General features: G+C 42.9%; 1 protein-coding gene across 1 annotated transcript in view; it reads left to right on the plus strand.

Annotated features, from left to right (window-relative positions):
- LOC128874754 (uncharacterized) overlaps positions 1-16,004 on the plus strand; it is a 36,960-nt gene extending 20,956 nt beyond the window's left edge. The window contains exons 2-8 of the mRNA XM_054119795.1: positions 2,651-2,730; positions 10,305-10,549; positions 11,797-11,990; positions 12,504-12,626; positions 13,054-13,268; positions 14,306-14,689; positions 15,415-16,004. Coding sequence (XP_053975770.1) covers positions 2,689-2,730; positions 10,305-10,549; positions 11,797-11,990; positions 12,504-12,626; positions 13,054-13,268; positions 14,306-14,689; positions 15,415-15,978 — 1,767 coding nt within the window. The 5' untranslated portion in view covers positions 2,651-2,688 and the 3' untranslated portion in view covers positions 15,979-16,004. The remainder of the gene's footprint in view (positions 1-2,650; positions 2,731-10,304; positions 10,550-11,796; positions 11,991-12,503; positions 12,627-13,053; positions 13,269-14,305; positions 14,690-15,414) is intronic.
- The last annotated feature ends 2,470 nt before the right edge of the window (positions 16,005-18,474 follow it).

Consider the following 18,474-nt stretch of genomic DNA (forward strand, 5'->3'; position numbering starts at 1 on the left):
CCCTACGTTTCGTGTTCTTATTTGACTCCTTATTGTTGGGTATGGGAAGCGCGGATACTACAATAATATTTCATAATTCACATAATAATGGGAGCATACAATGGGATCGTACTTTCTCAGTAATAAATAAGCATTGCTTGCCATTGAAAAGAGACGATTAACGAGCTACCGGTCGGTGAAGCGTTAATATTAGGTTAACCCAAAAGTTTCTTTCGTTTTATTAATAAGTAATACATACACAACATTTTATGTCTAATGTTACATTATTGAATCGTGTACGATTCATTTTGCTCCATCACTGTTACAACATCAATATCTGAGAAATTAGATTGTCTATTTATATAAACACTGTCACACAAAATTAATTGAGTGCAAATTACGAAAGAGACTTTTGGGACAACCTAATATAAGTTTTGCTTGATGACTCTGCTTAAAGGTGACTTGAATCCAAGACTCGAAACCTCGTGACAAACATTGAACCGTATTATTTTACACGCAAACTCCACATGAAATTTTCGGAATTAGGTCTTCAAACGTCGGTAAAGCCTTCAATATACGTATGTATCCAAGTCTCATTAAAATCCGTAGTATTACCCCGTAAAGTGTGCTAAATAGCATGAAGTGCGTGAAAGCATTTCCGTGACACAACGCTGATCGAACCGTATTAACAATATTCGCGACAGTCGTAAAGCTAATCGCGAAATCGTAGATGTCTAGCCCATTAGGGGCGCCCAAACGATTGATCTCCGCCGCTAAATACGATCGAGACTCCGCGGTAAATCCATCAGCGTAAATAACTCATAAATACTTAGCCGCGGAGCGGACCACAGTTTTATGAATGGTCACGGGGAACAGGTTTCCATCTAGCTGTGCGATCATCGAGACGTTTTATTTCTGCGTCGTTCTTGTTTTACGTTCCTCTTAATGCTGAATATCAATCGGCGTGGCGAGGCTTGATTAATTTTCTCAATTATCTAATTGATATTCAAATCAATCAACGGTTGTCGTACACGCGTAGAATCAAGTGGAGGAGGTAAACAATTCTAAAATCAATCAACAATTTTTCTTTTCCTTCCACTGATCTTACAACTGAGCAAATTACGAGACAGTATTAGGTGCAATGTTTCGACGAAGAGGTTGTACGAACATCTTCAGGCAGAAACTAATCTTGACAGAGAAAATGAAGCAATTCAACATCAGAAGCCACATGAACGTTGCACGATACCCCATTGTTGCAATTAACTGATTTTCCTCGGCATTTCCTCGGCGGTTTGAGCTTCTCTGTATTTACGATATCCTATCATTTACATCCTCCGGGGTCGATATTGTTGTCGACGAAAACATGGATCGCATCGATCGAGGTTGCCTGTACTGTACGCAAAACTGCAATTAGAATGACGCTCGAGGAACTACCCGAACCGGTAACGTATCGCTTATCGATTCATTAACAACTCCGTTGCGACTACATCCTAATCAACAAAGAACCGTTGGTGAGTAGGTTATTCTACAAACGCGCCGGTTGTAAGTTGTAACTCTCCCCCCCCCCCCTCCAGGCTCCCCCCATAGCATTTAAAACGTTGTTCCATAGGGTAAAGGCAACTGTATTCGCTATCTTCGCGAGGTATCTCGTGCGATAAATCAACGTAAAAGTCGAACGATACTTATCGGTAGGTCATTGCTAGCCGAGAGTAGAGTTACCGATACGAAAATGTATGAAACTTGTTACTCCAGGGTTGGACGATTAATGTCAGTGTGTTCGTACTAGTTCCGATGTTTAATCAATGTTTATGTTGCGCACGTTTTAACAGTCAAGTTTCCTTGCGCGTTACGTTGTGTTTAAAATTTTCTTGAATACTATTTAAACATCTTTTTTTTTTTTTTTTTTTTTTTGGAGGAGTGAGAAGACGAAAAAGAATTACTGTAGTGCGAAGATTACTTTTGTACCTAAAATGTGACAGTGATAAAAGTGACATATCTGTCCAATTTATCACCCCTAAAGACACATTTATCTTCTCCTAATTCCCACACATTCCCTAAACGCCCAATTAAAACATCCATCGTCGTTCACCATCGGCCCACAAACGAACTAATTACCGGCCATCAAGATTGTCAAGTCGTTCGAGGTACGAAATCCGTTTCATATCTCGTACATCAGAGATAAATGTACCAACACCGTATCCCTAACGATATCGCTTAATAGCACCCCGTCTGAATCTTAAATATCATGTAGTACGCGTAGTCCCAAGCTTCGATCGCGATTACCTCCGCTCGATAATTTCCCGAATAACGCGTAATCGTTCGAGAGGCTACTATGTTGCATCGAGTTGTGTGCCCCATCGTTATATCGGTATCGATCTTATTTATCTGAACTTGTAACGCGTATCCTGATTCCGCAGAATGGATCGGGCACACGTACACTCGTGAAACCCCATGACCATGATTTCTCTTCGCAAATCAATTTTGCGCCGGGAGACCTCCTTGGGATTCGAACCGCGACCTGGCCGGCCGGTGTTCAGTTAATTTGCTCGCTAGACCATGGTGGTCGGATAAATTAAAATAGATCCGGCTGCGAATTCCTACGGGCCTGGCTAGATTGCGTGCGATTAGAGCATCATCCGCCGTTCCTAACGACGAACGTTTGTCTTTCCAGGGAAGCGTATCTCATCGTGAGAGGCTGGGACCTCCAGGATGCCAGGGGTGTGGAGGTTGCTACGTATGATGATCTATATGGTGAGTGATACTGCAATTAACGAACGTGCATGCATCTGCCATAACGCGAGCAAAACGGCTGCGGATACCACTAGGAGCGGACCCACATGGAAAATGTAATTCAATATTGGTCTAACGGTTAGCCTCTGTGAAGCCTGCATGGGAAACGTCTGTTTACATTTGCCCGCGCAATAGGTATCGTACGCGGGTCGGATAAACGCAATTGTGCTACCTCGCGATGCGTCGTCGAGTTGTTTAAACCACATGCCTGGCAAATGCTGTTTCGTTTGATCTGTTCAGCATTTCCTGCGATTCTGAGTCGCGTAACTTGGATCGAAACGGGTTTGTACGAGTGCGATGACGTTGGTCGTCCTATGGAAGCCTAAAATAAATTAACCCTTCAAATTAATTGTTGAATTTCCTTGGTGAAAAGCTCTGCCACTCATATATGATGTGCCATTCGTCGTGTTAAAATTGTCTGGCATTTCTCGAATATGAATGAAAATTTCCTCTTGCACTCAAAGGTTCGATGGGTTAAGTAAGTACCGAACGATAAAAGAGAAAAATTTCTCGACACCGATCCCATCACCCGCCTGCCCCTTCCATTAAGTTGCAACGAATGCTTGTGGTTCATTACGGCCGATTCTCCAGTCTAATGGTGGCACCGCGTCGAATAAGACCGCATGCCTGGGATTCCCGTAGCCAACAAGATCGTAGTCGTTGCATGGTCCAGCAATCGCGCAGCTCCTCGCAGATTCTCTTATCTCCCAGCGCATCCTTTTGTCGAGACAATCGAATCGTAGATCGTGCCGAGGTTCGGCCACCAATTCCGTTAACGGTCTATAATTTCGAGTATGTTTTCTAACGCCGCCATACTCCTCGTGGATCCCTTAATTAAAGGCTAACGGGCTTAGGAGTAAAACCCTGACAAGGGGGTACCGTTCAGAACGAAAAACGATGGACGAAAGGTGGGGGGAAAAGCGTTCCCTCCTCCCCCCTGGCCACCATCCAGGTACGAACAGAGAATGGATGGAACGTGGCGCGTTCTGAAACGACTCCCAATGAGAAATTCGTCATAGTTCGATGACAATGCGATGACGCAGCGGGAGACTCGTCGGCTCACAAGCGGATATTGCCTACTCTAGGTACCGTTACGCGTGTCTTGCGACCTTCTTTTCCTCTTTTTCCCTCTGCACCTGCTTCCTCTGAAAGTTATTCAGGACCCCTGCGCAACCTATTGGCCCCGCGACGTTATTGCGTCTGCGGAGTGAGACCTCTTATTGCGGTCTCGCGCAGGAAATGCGTCGCGTCCTCTCGCGTGTCTGCTCCTTGGCAAATTTATGCGCTTCCGTGTCCATATTGTTCGCGCTGCTGGATTTATTATTCGTCCCACGGAGGACCGTGCACTCGCCAACTTTCATGGATTTCTTTACGTGTATGCAAAGCAACCGAGGGACCGTTGGCCGCGTCTTGTTTTAAATCCACGATATGGCTTCTGCGAAAAGAGAGATAGATCTTCGCTTGCAATCTGCTTGGGCAGGTAAAGCCAGGCGATCTTGGCAATGACCGCTCTGTGGAATTTTATACGTGGATATGGTTAACCCTTTCAAAACCTGAATTATCTTTTTTTTTTGATCGTACTAATGCAATTTAATTTTTAGGGTTAACTTCGAATAAAATTAGTATGGAAAACAAAATTCTAATAGTGTTGTTTTCGAGGAAAACTGGCCCTTCTTCGTATCCACAAATGACATTCGCCCTAAACGATAGTGTCGGTAATTGTTCAATTTTGTGTCCTCGATTGTGGATCTAATCTAATATGGATGCCATTGTACATATTAAAATAAATGGTTCGTTAAGTATTACCAAATATTTAATACTGCCTTTAGCAGAGTACAGGTTAATAACAAATCAATGACACGTGTTCTCACCAGGATCGCAAGTTCTTCAAAAGTCTCTTCCATTAATTCATCACGTTGTTTTGACGTTGTAGTCTTCTCTTTGCTCGTTTCAACATCTGCGTAACATGTCTGCCCATCCACGTTACTTAATCTTTTCTGTTGATTAATCACGTTGTTTTGACGTAGTCGTTCTTTCTTTGCTGGTTTATCATCCCCGTAACACGACTGCTTATTCTCATTGCTTACCAGGCACGTAAGAAACTCTATACACTGTGGATCTTTTGATCTTAATAGCGAACGATATGATGCATGTGCGCGAATAATTATCCGTTGAAGGAGCAACGCGTTTACAGGTTTTATAATCTTACAGAAGATGTAAGGACTGTCCTACACATTAGAATTTTGTAGTAAAATGTAGTATACATACATTTAAACGATACTGGTGGTACGATCAACATTGTAACAAATTCGTTTTATTTCGTACTCAAATTAAAGAGCGATTGTTAGTCGGGATATGATTCAACTTCTTACAAGTAACGGTTTCATTTTGGAAGGTAATCTAAATTACATACGGAGATTCATCTTTTCTTTTGTTCGATACATCGGAGGAACCTGTAATTTAGGTCTTTCGCCGGGAACATTCGACTTTTCATTGCGTGTTGTTAGGAGCCTCATCAGTGAGGCTGACCCAGCAAGCTTCGCCATAGGTGCGACTAGACCGTGCGATTAATTGCTGTATGAAGCAATGCTGAATTAAGAGAACCATGAGAAATTCAAGAATTATTTTTGTACCATATTATTATCCTGGATTATCAGTCAAATTTCTATTACTTTATACTTTTATACATTGCACGAATCGATTAACTCCGTAAAAGAAAAAGTGGAAAAATCCGATGAAATGGCATCCCTAGAATCTATAAACGCACCGTACATAAAAATTTGTACCAAATGATTGTTTTTCCCCATAAAACGGCAATCATTTTTCGGCATCGGTCTTTGAATCGCGAACCACCGCTGGATGCTTCATGGGTATCCACTCGAAGGAACGTGACGGGGAGAAATAGACGCTCGTCCCAAGCAAAGACAAGCGCATAAGCGGGCAGAGAGGAAGCTATTTCCGCGTGTCACGAGCAGCACAATCGAGCACCGAGACGGGCATTAGTATTCGAACGCTAGAAGAGCCGCGATGGGAAACTCACCTACCTGCGCGCCTCACGTTCGAGTCACTCGGAATACTGATATATTCGCTGTTGCGACGAACCGCCGCGGAATCGTAAAGTCTATATCCCTGCGAATTGCTTCAGACCGCGACGCGTAATATAAATATCGTTTGCCATTCGTTTCACGTTCGAAAGCACGGGCGCATTGTCCCCAGGTTGATAGATGGCGGAGATAGAACCTCGCTCGTTCGCGGCGACCTCGACGATTTCTATCGCTTCGATTTTGCTTTTCCCAAACGCGAGGAAAATCTATCCGAATAACAGGACTCTTGGTTGAACTCGAAGTAAAAGACTTAGACCATCGCCCCCTGGTGGATGCTGCAGCGATTTAGGGGGGCGCTGACGGCCAATGTGGGCTATAATTCAAAAGTTCTTAATTGCATTTCCTTCGTCATATTCAGTGGAACGTGGGTTCGGTGCAGTAACCAATTTATTAACAAAAAAGAAAAGAAACCAATTGCGAATAGTAAATCGCGGTGATTTAAGATTACTGCTGACGAAAATAAAGCCGAGGATAACTAAATTGTTAGCAGCACACCAGATTCATCCTTCTCATTAAAATGATTTCGAATGTTTTAACTTTTTTTTTTGTATTACATTCTATTCCGAGTTCAATAAATAGTTTCATAATTTCAAAGTTCAATGTTTCTAATTTACACCTTTCTATATTTTACGAAAAAGGTATAAACATTAATACATATATATATTTCGTATTAATTGCTATTAAAATTAACAAAAAATTAATTTCCAGGGGGGCGCTAAGTAATATTTTTTCTGGAAAGGGAGCAGTAGGACAAAAAAGTTTGGGAACCACTGACTTAGATGTTGGAACGATGATATAATCCCGAAAATACCGCCATTCGTTTCCGTGACGCTATTTTTCTATCGAATCATCCTGCGAAGTGTCGCCGTTGTCTCGCACTTTGCGTACAATGGCAGCAATGGGTATCGAAAATCGTTCTCCGTTGATTCGCCGATCCTCGATGTCGAGCATGAATCGAGGCGCGGCGGAGACGACGGACGGACGAGCACGGAAAAACAAGGCTCTCTCGCGACCAGCGTCGCGGACGCACACACGCGCGTGGTCCAGGCGTATGCCAGGTGCGTAATCATTTCTAATGAAACGTTGTCATTTAACAGTGCGATTGTAAGAGCGCAGAAACTTGTTTTCACTTGCGCGAAAAACGGCGACCGTTAATGCAGCGGTAAAGACGCCTCTCCCGTTACAGCATTGCGCGCGAGCAAGCCACGGGCATATACGCGGGGAACACCTTCCTTCGACGATGCTCACTTACGCGTACGTGTCGCGGATTTTCTGCGGCTGAGCCCGACCCATTCGGTCGTGTGAGTACGCTGGGTTCGAGGTAATACGCCCAAAGACGTACCGAAGAATGCACGCAGAGCGGAGACATTTCTAGAAATCCTTGCGGACGAACACGCCTAATCTCCCACGGCCTGCGCGCCTCTGACTCCCGTCCTCGGGATTCTTGGATCTTCGGGATATGGGACGAGGGAGGAAAAAAAACTGGGATCAGTTGGAACCAGAGCATTGGGGCATTGGGGAGATACTGTTTTTGCCACAAGGAAATGATAATTGCCTTCTGGATGGCTGCTTAGATTAGGTTTCAACGTTTCATGCTCTTATATAACTAAAATGCTTTATGTCTTCGAAGCGTTGGTTCGTTGAGTTTGTCTATGGGTTGGACCTCAGAGCATTGGGGGAATAGGAAGATACTGTTTTTGGCACCAGGAAATGATAATTGCCTTCTGGATGACTGCTTAGATTAGGTTTCAATGTTTCAAACTCTTGTAACTAACCTCCTTTATATTTTTGAAGCGTTGGTTCGTTGAGGCAGTCTATGGGTTGGGCCTCTCGCCTGACTCCTACCCCCTTCACGCATTAGAGCGAAGCTATGCGTTCCTGTACTCAAATTTACATATTCTAATTCATGTTGAAAATTCTCCAAAAACAGAATTGCTTCTATAAAGGATCAACATAGTTCTAAGACTACTGAGCTTGGCAATTTGATCCATGTACTTCAAATTTCTTCCTAAAATCACTCAATTATTAACAATGCTTTTACCGCAGTTTTTGAAGGCGATCACTGTAAAAGAGAATAGTAATTTTACTCTATACAACTTCCTCCCACTCATTTTTGAGAAATGAATCCACCATCCTTTCAGTCGTCATTTCCCGCTCATTTAATATCCATTCACTGTGATTTGCTACTCCGCGCTCAACTACCGCTACTTCCTACCTTACCCCGTGGGCACTTTATTAATCGCAATCGATCTTCGACCGATCGAATATTTCATTTGCTACGACCTAATAGGATCCGTTGTATCGTCGGAACGAGAGTCGCTCATTCATCGCCGCGGGATTTACGGTCAGAGTAGACGCGCCGCGGATGAATGTTGCAACGAGTAGTTTACGATAACCGTAATGACACAATCGGCAACGTCTGATTGAAAATAACGACGCTGGACACGCGAAATTATAGACGCCGTGGGATAGGTCTCGTCGAGGCGCTCGTTCGGGATATAACTCGCTATTCGAGCCGTCGCGGTTGATTTGTATCTCATTCGGTTTTAGCTCATTGGTAACAGACCGTTTCGAAGGCTGTAACTTGGTTTTTTATCGGTTGCTAACGCGCACGGGGAAATATCCTGTACGTTACCGAGTAAAGCTCATCCCAGGATGATCTACATGGGTGCGCGCGGGCTGCGATTGGTGCACGCGCGATAATAATTTCACAATTCACGACAAGGGTATCTTCTATGCTTCGAACCGGTACGCGTAATGAACGATGGATCGGCTATTACGGCAGTCGTTAAGTAATCTCTCCTGCATATAGCTTAAGACGACCTACGGTGTGCATCCTCGAGAATAAATAGTAAAGTCTCTGTTCCGAGCGGTGCTTGCGAGTGTTAGGCGAACGATGAATATCCCGGAGGAGGATGTACTAGCATGAGACTCTTCCTTTGGCTTCGTCGTGATCTTTATTGGGGTTCTAAATTAAAAAGGGTCTGGAATAGATTGCTTTCATTAACAAGCAAGATTCCTCGAGAATCGGATACTCCATCCTCTAAGAAGAATTCTCGAGAAGCTAATTCCAATTGCGATCTTGATACTTGAAAAGTCACGTACGTCTTGTAGAATTTCATGCACCGCGATATTACAGAAAATTATACACGCGAGCATTTTCAGTTATAAAAACAGTTGTACTTATTCTATTATGAATTTATCCCAGTTTCACACAGCTGGGAAACAGTAGACTACAATGAACCGTAATTAACCAGCTGCAATGTGTACAATTTTCTCAATTACCGTCGCATGTATCGCGGTTAACGTCTGACAAAAGGATTACCTAAAATGTAGCAAGCACAATGTGAACAACCGTTTATCTAAATATTCATACGACACACGTTGCCTCGATATAAATTTACGCAGTTTTAAACAGGAATCTAATGAAGAAACCGTTGCAGTAATTGTCCCATTCTTACGGAGGAAACGCGATAAAAGACTGAACCAACTAATTTTGAATAACAATACCAGAGAATTTACATGCTGATCGTGCGAAAATTTACGATCAGGATACCCCCAGTTCGTAAATAACATCTATGAGATCACTCTCTTGACTTTCAGAGCGTAACCAACCTATAAAAGTTTTATACCGATTATATATCTAGGTAACTATACCGCAACTCTTGCCCATCCTGTTACTCAATCAGTTTGGACATACTGGCGTGTTGTATCCTGGAACTATACAAGTTGCAACCTTCAACACCTGATTTCATACAGATACGTTAATCTTTCTCGATCTCATCCATCTCGTGGGTTGTATGATAATTGCTTCATAACTCCGTTACCAGCCTATGGAGAGTAGCTACAACTGTTACCGTGGTCATTCAATTCGTCTAAAAAATTCCTTACAAAGTTACAAACAACGCGTAGAAATTACTATGAAATTATTTTTCCTCTATAAAATATTCATCGACACTACCGCTGTATTTAATTTGAGAAACACTGATTCAATTCCCCCAGAAAAATAAACTTCCACGAATAAAATCTCCTCGAGAAATAAAAGGAAAAGTTTCGGAATAGTTAAGCGGCATCTAAACGAAGAGCTGCGCTATTCGGGTCGCCGACGAGTGGATAACCCAATCCAGCGTCCGCGATTTCGCCGCACAAAGGATTAATGAAATCGTCAGAGTTACAGTATCCCCAACAGATACAGACATAAACTGCGAGGAGTTGCTGAACTCGTAATAAATTTTGACACAATGGCCTGGCCACCGTCGACAACCGCTAACTGGTGATTTACGCGCGTAACTTTGGGTCGCTCCTGGCCGAACGATATTCATAGAAGGCAGTAGCACGCGTGCCTCGTGATCCCCCGCGGTAAACCAGTGAGAAAGGAAGAGGAGGTCGTCGAGAGTTCAAGGTAGAAAAATGTGTTCGTTGAATGCACAGGTGGTTGGCTTGAAGAGCGTCGGTAGCAACAGCGACATTTGGCCGCTGGAGAGGCCAGAAGGAATGCCAGCCATACAATCCCTCGAAGTGATGTGCGGAAAGGATCACATGGACGTGCATCTCTCGTTCTCGCAACCCTTCGAAGGCATAGTCTCGTCCAAAGGCCAGCACGCCGATCCTCGATGCGTCTACGTTCCGCCTTCCACCGGGCAAACTTTCTTCTCCTTTCGGATAGCCTACGCGAGGTAAGACCATTAGATTTCCCATCTACTCGTTCAGCTGTGCTTATCTCGAAAAATATCTTTATAGGGAGGCTCTACGACCCTGTAACTTGGGTCTATCAAAAGATTTAAGAGATGCTTAGCAAGCGAACCTAGATAATTTACCATGGAGGCTATAGAAAATTCTGTAGAAATAAATATAGCCAGTCCCATAAATATTCCTACCTTCTACGTCTATTAAAGAAACCTATCTAAATTTAATGATAGGTTTGCCATTTTCAAATAAATATTTCAATATTAATACACACAAGTGTAAAGTTCATTCGTGCACATATTTATAATGAAAATTTTATTTGAAAATATTACATCTACCATTTAATTTAGGCAGATTTATTTAATAGACATAAAAGGTACGAATATTTATGGGACTGACGTGTGGAGCATTCATGACTTTGTTGTTTACCTTGATTAAAACATGGGCCATTTTAAACTTTGAGAGCCTAATTTACAAATCCAAATAAACAATAAAAATACTACTCGCAAAACGAAATCTTATAATCTCCAGTATCATTATCTTAGCAATGACATCAAATCGTTTGAAATTCCTCAACTTTGAATATACTATTTATTTTTAACCCTGGTTCAATTAATAACGTGCCACGAATTTCGATCCAATTAGCATTAAAATGAGCTAAACGACGAATAGTCTCACTAAGAAAATTTATGTCATGATTATCACTCTGTGGCAATCTGGTCGAAAGTCGTTCCCACGGATAACTTTAAATTTAATTGATCGAGTTCTTATGGAGAAACCTGTTCGACAACATGTTATTTAAAATGTTCTTCAAAATGTGTAGAGTCAACTGTGGCAGGTTTGGGAGAATCTGAAAACTTTGAGGAGCCGCAATGACACTATAATATTCTTATTCCATACGTGGGATTATATAATTAATGAGGCGATTAAGTAAGAGTATGTTTGCAATTACAAATAATCGACTAGAGTGCCAGAGAATTGGTTTCAGCGGCTGGTGGCAAACCTGGAACATGATACGAGGAGTTTCCATTGTAACTGTGTCGATCTTTAAATATCAGTCATATGTCAACGTTAATTTCTATCTAAATAACGAAGCGTCATAATACGAAAGAGTACAGGACTTTTCGGTCCATTTTCACCCAAAGAATTAGATAATACTACAAGAAATCCCTAAAATATACCCAATCATTCATCAATGAATTAATTTATCTTAAAGATTCTCTTCTTTTCGTCACAGATGCGGCACCAAACCGGACATGCACGGCCAATTCTACGAAAACACCGTAGTCGTTCAGTACGACAAAGACCTGCTCGAGGTCTGGGACGAGGCGAAACGATTGCGATGCGAGTGGTTCAACGATTACGAGAAAACCGCCTCGAAACCGCCGATGGTGATCGCCGATCTCGACGTGATACAATTAGACTTCAGAGGTACGGTTTCCCCCATCATGTACGCGTCAGTCTAACGTCGCCTATCGACGATAAATAAACAATCACGGTATACCTTAACGTTGTCGCGGAGTCTGTCGAACGGTCGCGTGAGATCCCCGAGATAAATCGTGATGTACTTTAAACACCGTGAAACGGAACCGCGGGATCTATCGACACGACAGAGCAATTGCGACGGGCACTCGTTGCCCGATGTACGTGCGAGCAGTTTACGTCAGCCACATTTTACCGTGTACGAGTACTACGGGACACGTAGCGGATAGGAGAAACGATGATCCCTCGGCGCAAAGAGTTTAATACGAGGTAAACGATGGTACCGTATACGGTAACTCGTGCACCCGCGGTTTACCACAGGTGGAACCGCAGCCACGCCACTTAATTTCAATTTATGCAACGCGTATAAATTGCGCTTGGCGCGTCGCGCCTAGAAAGCACGGACCGCCCCTACCTCCGGGTCGCACAAATACGAGCATGCCAGTTCTATTGATATTGCAGGCGACAACGTGGATTGTTGGATGGAAATTCAACACGGCAAGGGACCATGGGCGCCGCCGGTCTCCGGGATAGTGCCGCTCGGCTCCACCCTCACCCTGGTCGTCGCTATAAACGATTATCGAGGTAACGACCGACGCACATTTCGAACCGCTGGAACAAATGTAGCGATCTCGTGGAAACTGCAGGGGTGCCAAGACGGTAGCAGCCTAACTGCGGGATACCACTCAGGATTGCCGTGTATTAACGAGTGTGAAATAGGACGACTCTGCTTACGAGTTATAGGGTGTTTCAAGATTATGGACAAGTGCACAAGTGAACATTTACGAAAAACCAGAGACTCACCTTTTTAAGATGAATTTTAAATCCCCGAAACTTTTGAATCAATTACGTTTAATTCCATGGCACAATTAGTTCCAATTCCATCTGATTGCTTAACGGACACTTGGAAACCGACTTGACCAGATCGCTATATTTGTTTCGACTCTACGCGAGACACCGTGAACTTCTATCAAAGGCAACTAACGTAACTTTTCTCGTTATCTCGATCCAGGAGAATTCGACATGCGTGTCAAGTCGTGCGTGGCGTCGGACGGTGGTGGGCACACGATACAGCTAAGCGACGAGTTCGGATGCGTGCTTAGGCCGAAAATGATCAGCCGATTCCTGAAGGCGCGGGGCTCGGATGATCGGGCGACAGTCATCACTTACGCCTTCTTTCACGCGTTCAAGTTCCCGGACGCGCTCAGCGTGCACATCAAGTGCAAGGTAAACCATGGTGGCCTTCAATCAGGAACGTAATTATCGCCAGATGAAATGTTGCGTTGTTAGGCTACCGTGTTAAGGATGGGATCAAGCACAGGAAGAAGCATTTTAAGAAAGACAGGCAGCAATTCCAAGTAGAATTGAATTGGTAGGTACCTGTTTATCTCGATGTCGTCGCTAAAGATGGGATTGAGATCAATAGGTACTTACGAATCTAACTGTAGAATATTTTGAAGAACTGCTCTGCAAGATTCTAAGTTGCTAGTGATCCATTCGCTAATCACAGTTTCAGTTTTAACCCTTTACGCTCCGAATTTAATTTCAATTTCGTTACCAGCAGCTCCCAACGCTTATAAGTGTTTTATTTGAAATTTACTTTAACTAAAAAAAGAAGGGAATTTAAATAAATAAAGGAAGAAACAACTTCACCTAAATACCAGTTTTATTCTCACTTTTGTTGTATCTTGTAATCTTCAAGTGTATGATTTTCGTATGATTATGTACGAAGTGTAAAATACTAATCTACGAAATCTAGTTTCGAATCCTAAGGTGAGCACCTGTAAAATTCGAAAGTTGCGCTTACAAGTATTTCAATATTTGAAGGAATCGAACCTATTACAAGTAGCACTTAAAGAACACACAGTCGAGTACACGAAGCATCGTACGGTTCCATTCTACTAGGAAGTCCGACTTTTGTTTCTCAAAGTGCTTACAGAGGAATCGAATCTGCCTCGACGAGGTTCGAGTCTACTTGAAACTACTACTTTCCTTTCTCGTAATAGTTGGAGGACTCGAGCCTGCTCGGAAGGTGCTCGATCCTGTCGCTAACGTTAACTCGGAGAGCCTTTCGCGAAACCGCAAACAAATATTTACCGTCAAACAGCTGCTAAAGAGGTTCGATGAATTCGCTGAACGCACGACAAAAAGCGTCGACTCGTTCGTTATGCAAATTTGTCCGTTGTAAAAAAAAAAAATAAAAAAAAAAACGAAGTAGATGACGCGGACCAGCCGGATGATAAGTTGTTTTGATCAATGTCAAGGTCGAGATTTGTCGTCACGGTTGTTTGGATCACTGTCAACTGAGCGGGTCCGTTGGCCACTACATTCAGGAGCGCAAGGATCAGATACGACCGCAGTATTCGCAGACCACAGCACCGCCCACCGTTCACAATGACGACAATAACAGCGCCGACAAGGATAACGAAAACGCTGGAGGGGGAGCCGAGCAACCGGACGGCTCCCTTTACGACGACATCATTCAAGATGGTGACGAGATGACCTCGATAGGGGGTCACTTCTTGGGGGTCGAGAAGTCGGTCCCGAAGGCGCAGGCGCAGACGAGCAACCGATTACCGGCGCCGGTAGTCGAGCCACAGGACGAGGAGATTCATCCTGACGACGGCGATCTCTCGAGGCCATTCTTGGTAATTATGAGAACGTATTTTTAAAAATGATTTCCTAGTGGACGTTTGTTTAGTCCAAGAAAACGTAAATTAATGACTCTGCGTGTCAAAATAAGACGAAAGTCAAGAATTGCGAAGTTGCGTTCGATGTTCTCTGTCTCTGTGATCTCCGAGTTATTAATCGTATGTCCGAGTATAAAGTGTCTGCGCATGAGGGACTTATACTACTGCCGCTGCGTGGACGGCGCGCCGCTGACTCGCAGCGGGAAAGCAGTGCTCTGCCTTCCACCGTATAATTTAGGAGATTATACCATAACTAGTCAGACTCGCTATTCATCTTCTCATCTCTGCATAGCGCTTGTTTCACATTCTACGTAGTGACTTATGACATTACGTCAACAACTGCGATATACTAGTCAATCCCATAAATATTCTTACTCAAATTATATAATAATTTTCACATTACCAAATGAACTTTTCATTATAAATATGAACAAGCTTATACATGTATATATTTATATATGCATCGACATATTTATACAAATATACACTTGGAAACGTCAAACCTGCCATTTAATTTAAACAAATTTCTTCAATAGATATAGAGGTCGCGAATATTTATGGGACTGACCGTGCATTGTTTCCAATATTTCAAGTTATCATCTCAATAATAGAAAATAAATTCTCGCCACCATAAAAGCGACCCAATCTTTCACTTGTTCTTAACCCAGTGAATCTATTTTCAGGATCCACCGAGAGTGACGCGATACGAGAGCGAACAGGATCAGTTCCCTCATGGTCCGCGGAATCTCGAGGGTGAGACAGCTGTACCGGTGACACCTCTTTCGTCTCCGAACGGCAGACGAAAGAGGTCGGTCGTGGTGTCCGACAGAAAGATACGTAGCGCGGACGTCGGCGTGAGCGGTCTGTACGAAGTGATTTCCGAGGCCGATCTGGCCTTCAGCCCGGACACTCACGCGGAAGCTGTAACGGTCTTCCAAGGTAGAATACGGGAGGAAGTGGTTTATGGTATCTGCCTGCCCATGCCCGGTTTCAGCGCGTTGTTCATCGTTGTTGCTCTCTCCGCGGTGATCTCTGCCCTCGTGGCAGGGGCGATGCTTCATCGGCTGCAAGCGCAACGCGAGGCGGTCGACAGCAGAAAGAACAATAGGGCCGTGCACACGACCAACGGTTGGCTGCCGTACGGGTTGCTACGCGTGCGCTGCACGATGAGACCGGCTCATCCCGAGCAAATCCAACAAAAACAAACGAGTCCAGTCGCCACGAGTCCCTCCGTCGAGAGAGGTTGACCATTCGCGACTGTTCGTGCCGGAGAGCGTTAGGCGCGTCGTCCACGCTCCTCGAAAGACAATGTGCAATAATATGCTGTACAAATTATTTTAAGTGCGTTAAAGCGCGCCCGCGAGTTTCCCACGAACTGTTCCGAGACGACCCTTCTTGGTGTTTACTTAGAGCGAGAGCGAGAGAGTGAACGAGAGAACGAACGAGAGAGAAAGAGAGTTCCAACGATGCGCTTTAAACCGAGCTCCATTTAGAGCAGTGGTTCTTAACCTCTTTTTTTCCCCAAGGATCCCCCTCCCCAACCCCTGCCCGTCTGGTTGGAGATCATGGCAGTGTTGGGCAAAATGGAATCCATGGGTTTGATTACCGGGTGATTTATGGTCCATGGAAATTCGATAGAGTTTATTAATTTATAGTAAATAGCTTTATGGAACGTTACGAAATGCAGGCGTGCCCGGCTATATGAGAGAAATCGGGGTCGGAAATTCGCAATTACTCGGGGTTGATCGACGATTCAGTCCAGGAATCAATCTGTCGTATCTCGAGCTGAGACCAAACCACGCGTGAATCGTCCAAAGAGAAGAGTGAATGAGATACTCGTCTCGCGTCTCGTATTATGCGCGCTCGGTCATCGAACTTCAAAGCGGTGCCGCAAGTCTGTCTATGTTACAGCCATTTATGTAAACTAAAATCTCTTATAATCTTCATTGCATTATTGCAGAAGTATTTTACAGTTAGCCTGTTCATTTGAAGGAACTGAAATGTTTAATTGATTATTATTTAGCGATAAATAGTAACGTATCAGTAAACTTGAATTCCATTTATACTTGAAAACCCATAATTGTCCTTGTATCTCTGTGAGAGTATTACCAATGAATTGTCAAAGTTCTTTCTATGAAAATAAGTCTCAACGTGATTATATACAAACTGTTTTCCATTACACGTGATTTAATGTTTCGCAGAAAGTATGCGAAGGACGTGTAATTAAAAATGGTTCGAATACAATTATGGTTGGTTTAATTTTAATGAAAGCACCTTTGCACCTTCGCTGTCGACGATGAAGGTAAAATGAGAAATATAAAATCTTTTAGTTTGCATTAGTGTCTGCCAATATTTATACGCGAGTTGCACCGCTTTAAAGTGCAACCAGAAAAGTTCCATGGACTCCTTGTTAAGAACCACTACTCCGGAGACCAAGTTTTCGATAGGTGTCTTTTTTTATAGTTTCGCGTGAAAGCATTATAGATGATTATTTTTGAAAAGTTGGTATTGGGTAAGTAAGCAGTATACTTGCAGCGGATAGTAGCTATATATAATAGAATAAATTAAAGAAATTCGCGAAAAGGGAACTCAGAATGGACGACGCGACGGCTTTCGCTGTGAATATCGTAAACGCGTCGCTTCGTCCTTGAGATTACGAATGATATTGTTAGCAACTATGTTTTTATTACTTTTCTCTGTTCGATGTATCATTGATCGAGTCAAAGACGTTAAGTGCGGAATGACACCGCTTTTCGATGGATGCGTCTCTTTCCTTAGATAATTCACAAACGGAAAGAACTATATCTGTGGAATATAAACTCTCGCGGTTTACGAGATTCTTTTTTCGTATGTAAATCATCGCGTTTATATGCCGTGTAGCATTGCACGTCTATTATCTACGTATTTAATGATCGATATGCTAGAGATGCTGCTATGAATTGTACTTAGACAATTGTAATCAAAATCGAACGGAATACGATACAATAATAATTGAAACATCCTGCTATCGTGGAAATGCAAATTTTCTACCACTTATGTTTTTCAAATTATTATTCCAAGTGTTTCTCGAGATCGTGATCGATACATATATTTATTAACAAGAGAAACGTTACTTTCGATCTTCTATACGTATGTGAATTATGGAAATCAATTGTAAGGTAAAAGGAAGGTTGGGAAATTTTGTTTGTATCCAATAATTAATAAGAAATCCTTTGATGATCATAGACACATGGTGATATTACTTTGAAATAACAGCACCTCTAGATCTAGCCCCAAAGAGGCTGACGATAACACCTAGCTGAAGATAAGAAAGCAATCGTAAACATTATCGAGAAAATTGAGAAACGCTGCTACGAAGCTCAATCCCTTTTATTTTTAAAATATGTATACCGTTACGTTAGTATAATACAAGAATTCGATATTTTTAGACATTTAATCTTCCGTTGACACACCACATCAACAATTACTAAAGATTTCATTCGATGGATTCTAGACACCCCGAACGATAATCGTTATCTCGAAATATTATCAAAAATGATATCCATCGCAATTCTTTTTTCTATCATCAGGCATTTATCGTTTGGTTGCGTCAACCGAAGGTTAATAATCGAATAGAAATCGATTGCCTCCGCAGGCCTATTGAATTTCGCGACTAGAGCATAGGAAGAATTATTTAAGAAATCCCTAAAGCGTAATACGCATTAAAGAAAACGTCCAGGAAGACGTTTGGTTTACCGTGGACG

This window comes from Hylaeus volcanicus, chromosome 4 (genome assembly GCF_026283585.1).
Source record: "Hylaeus volcanicus isolate JK05 chromosome 4, UHH_iyHylVolc1.0_haploid, whole genome shotgun sequence".
NCBI lineage: Eukaryota > Metazoa > Arthropoda > Insecta > Hymenoptera > Colletidae > Hylaeus > Hylaeus volcanicus.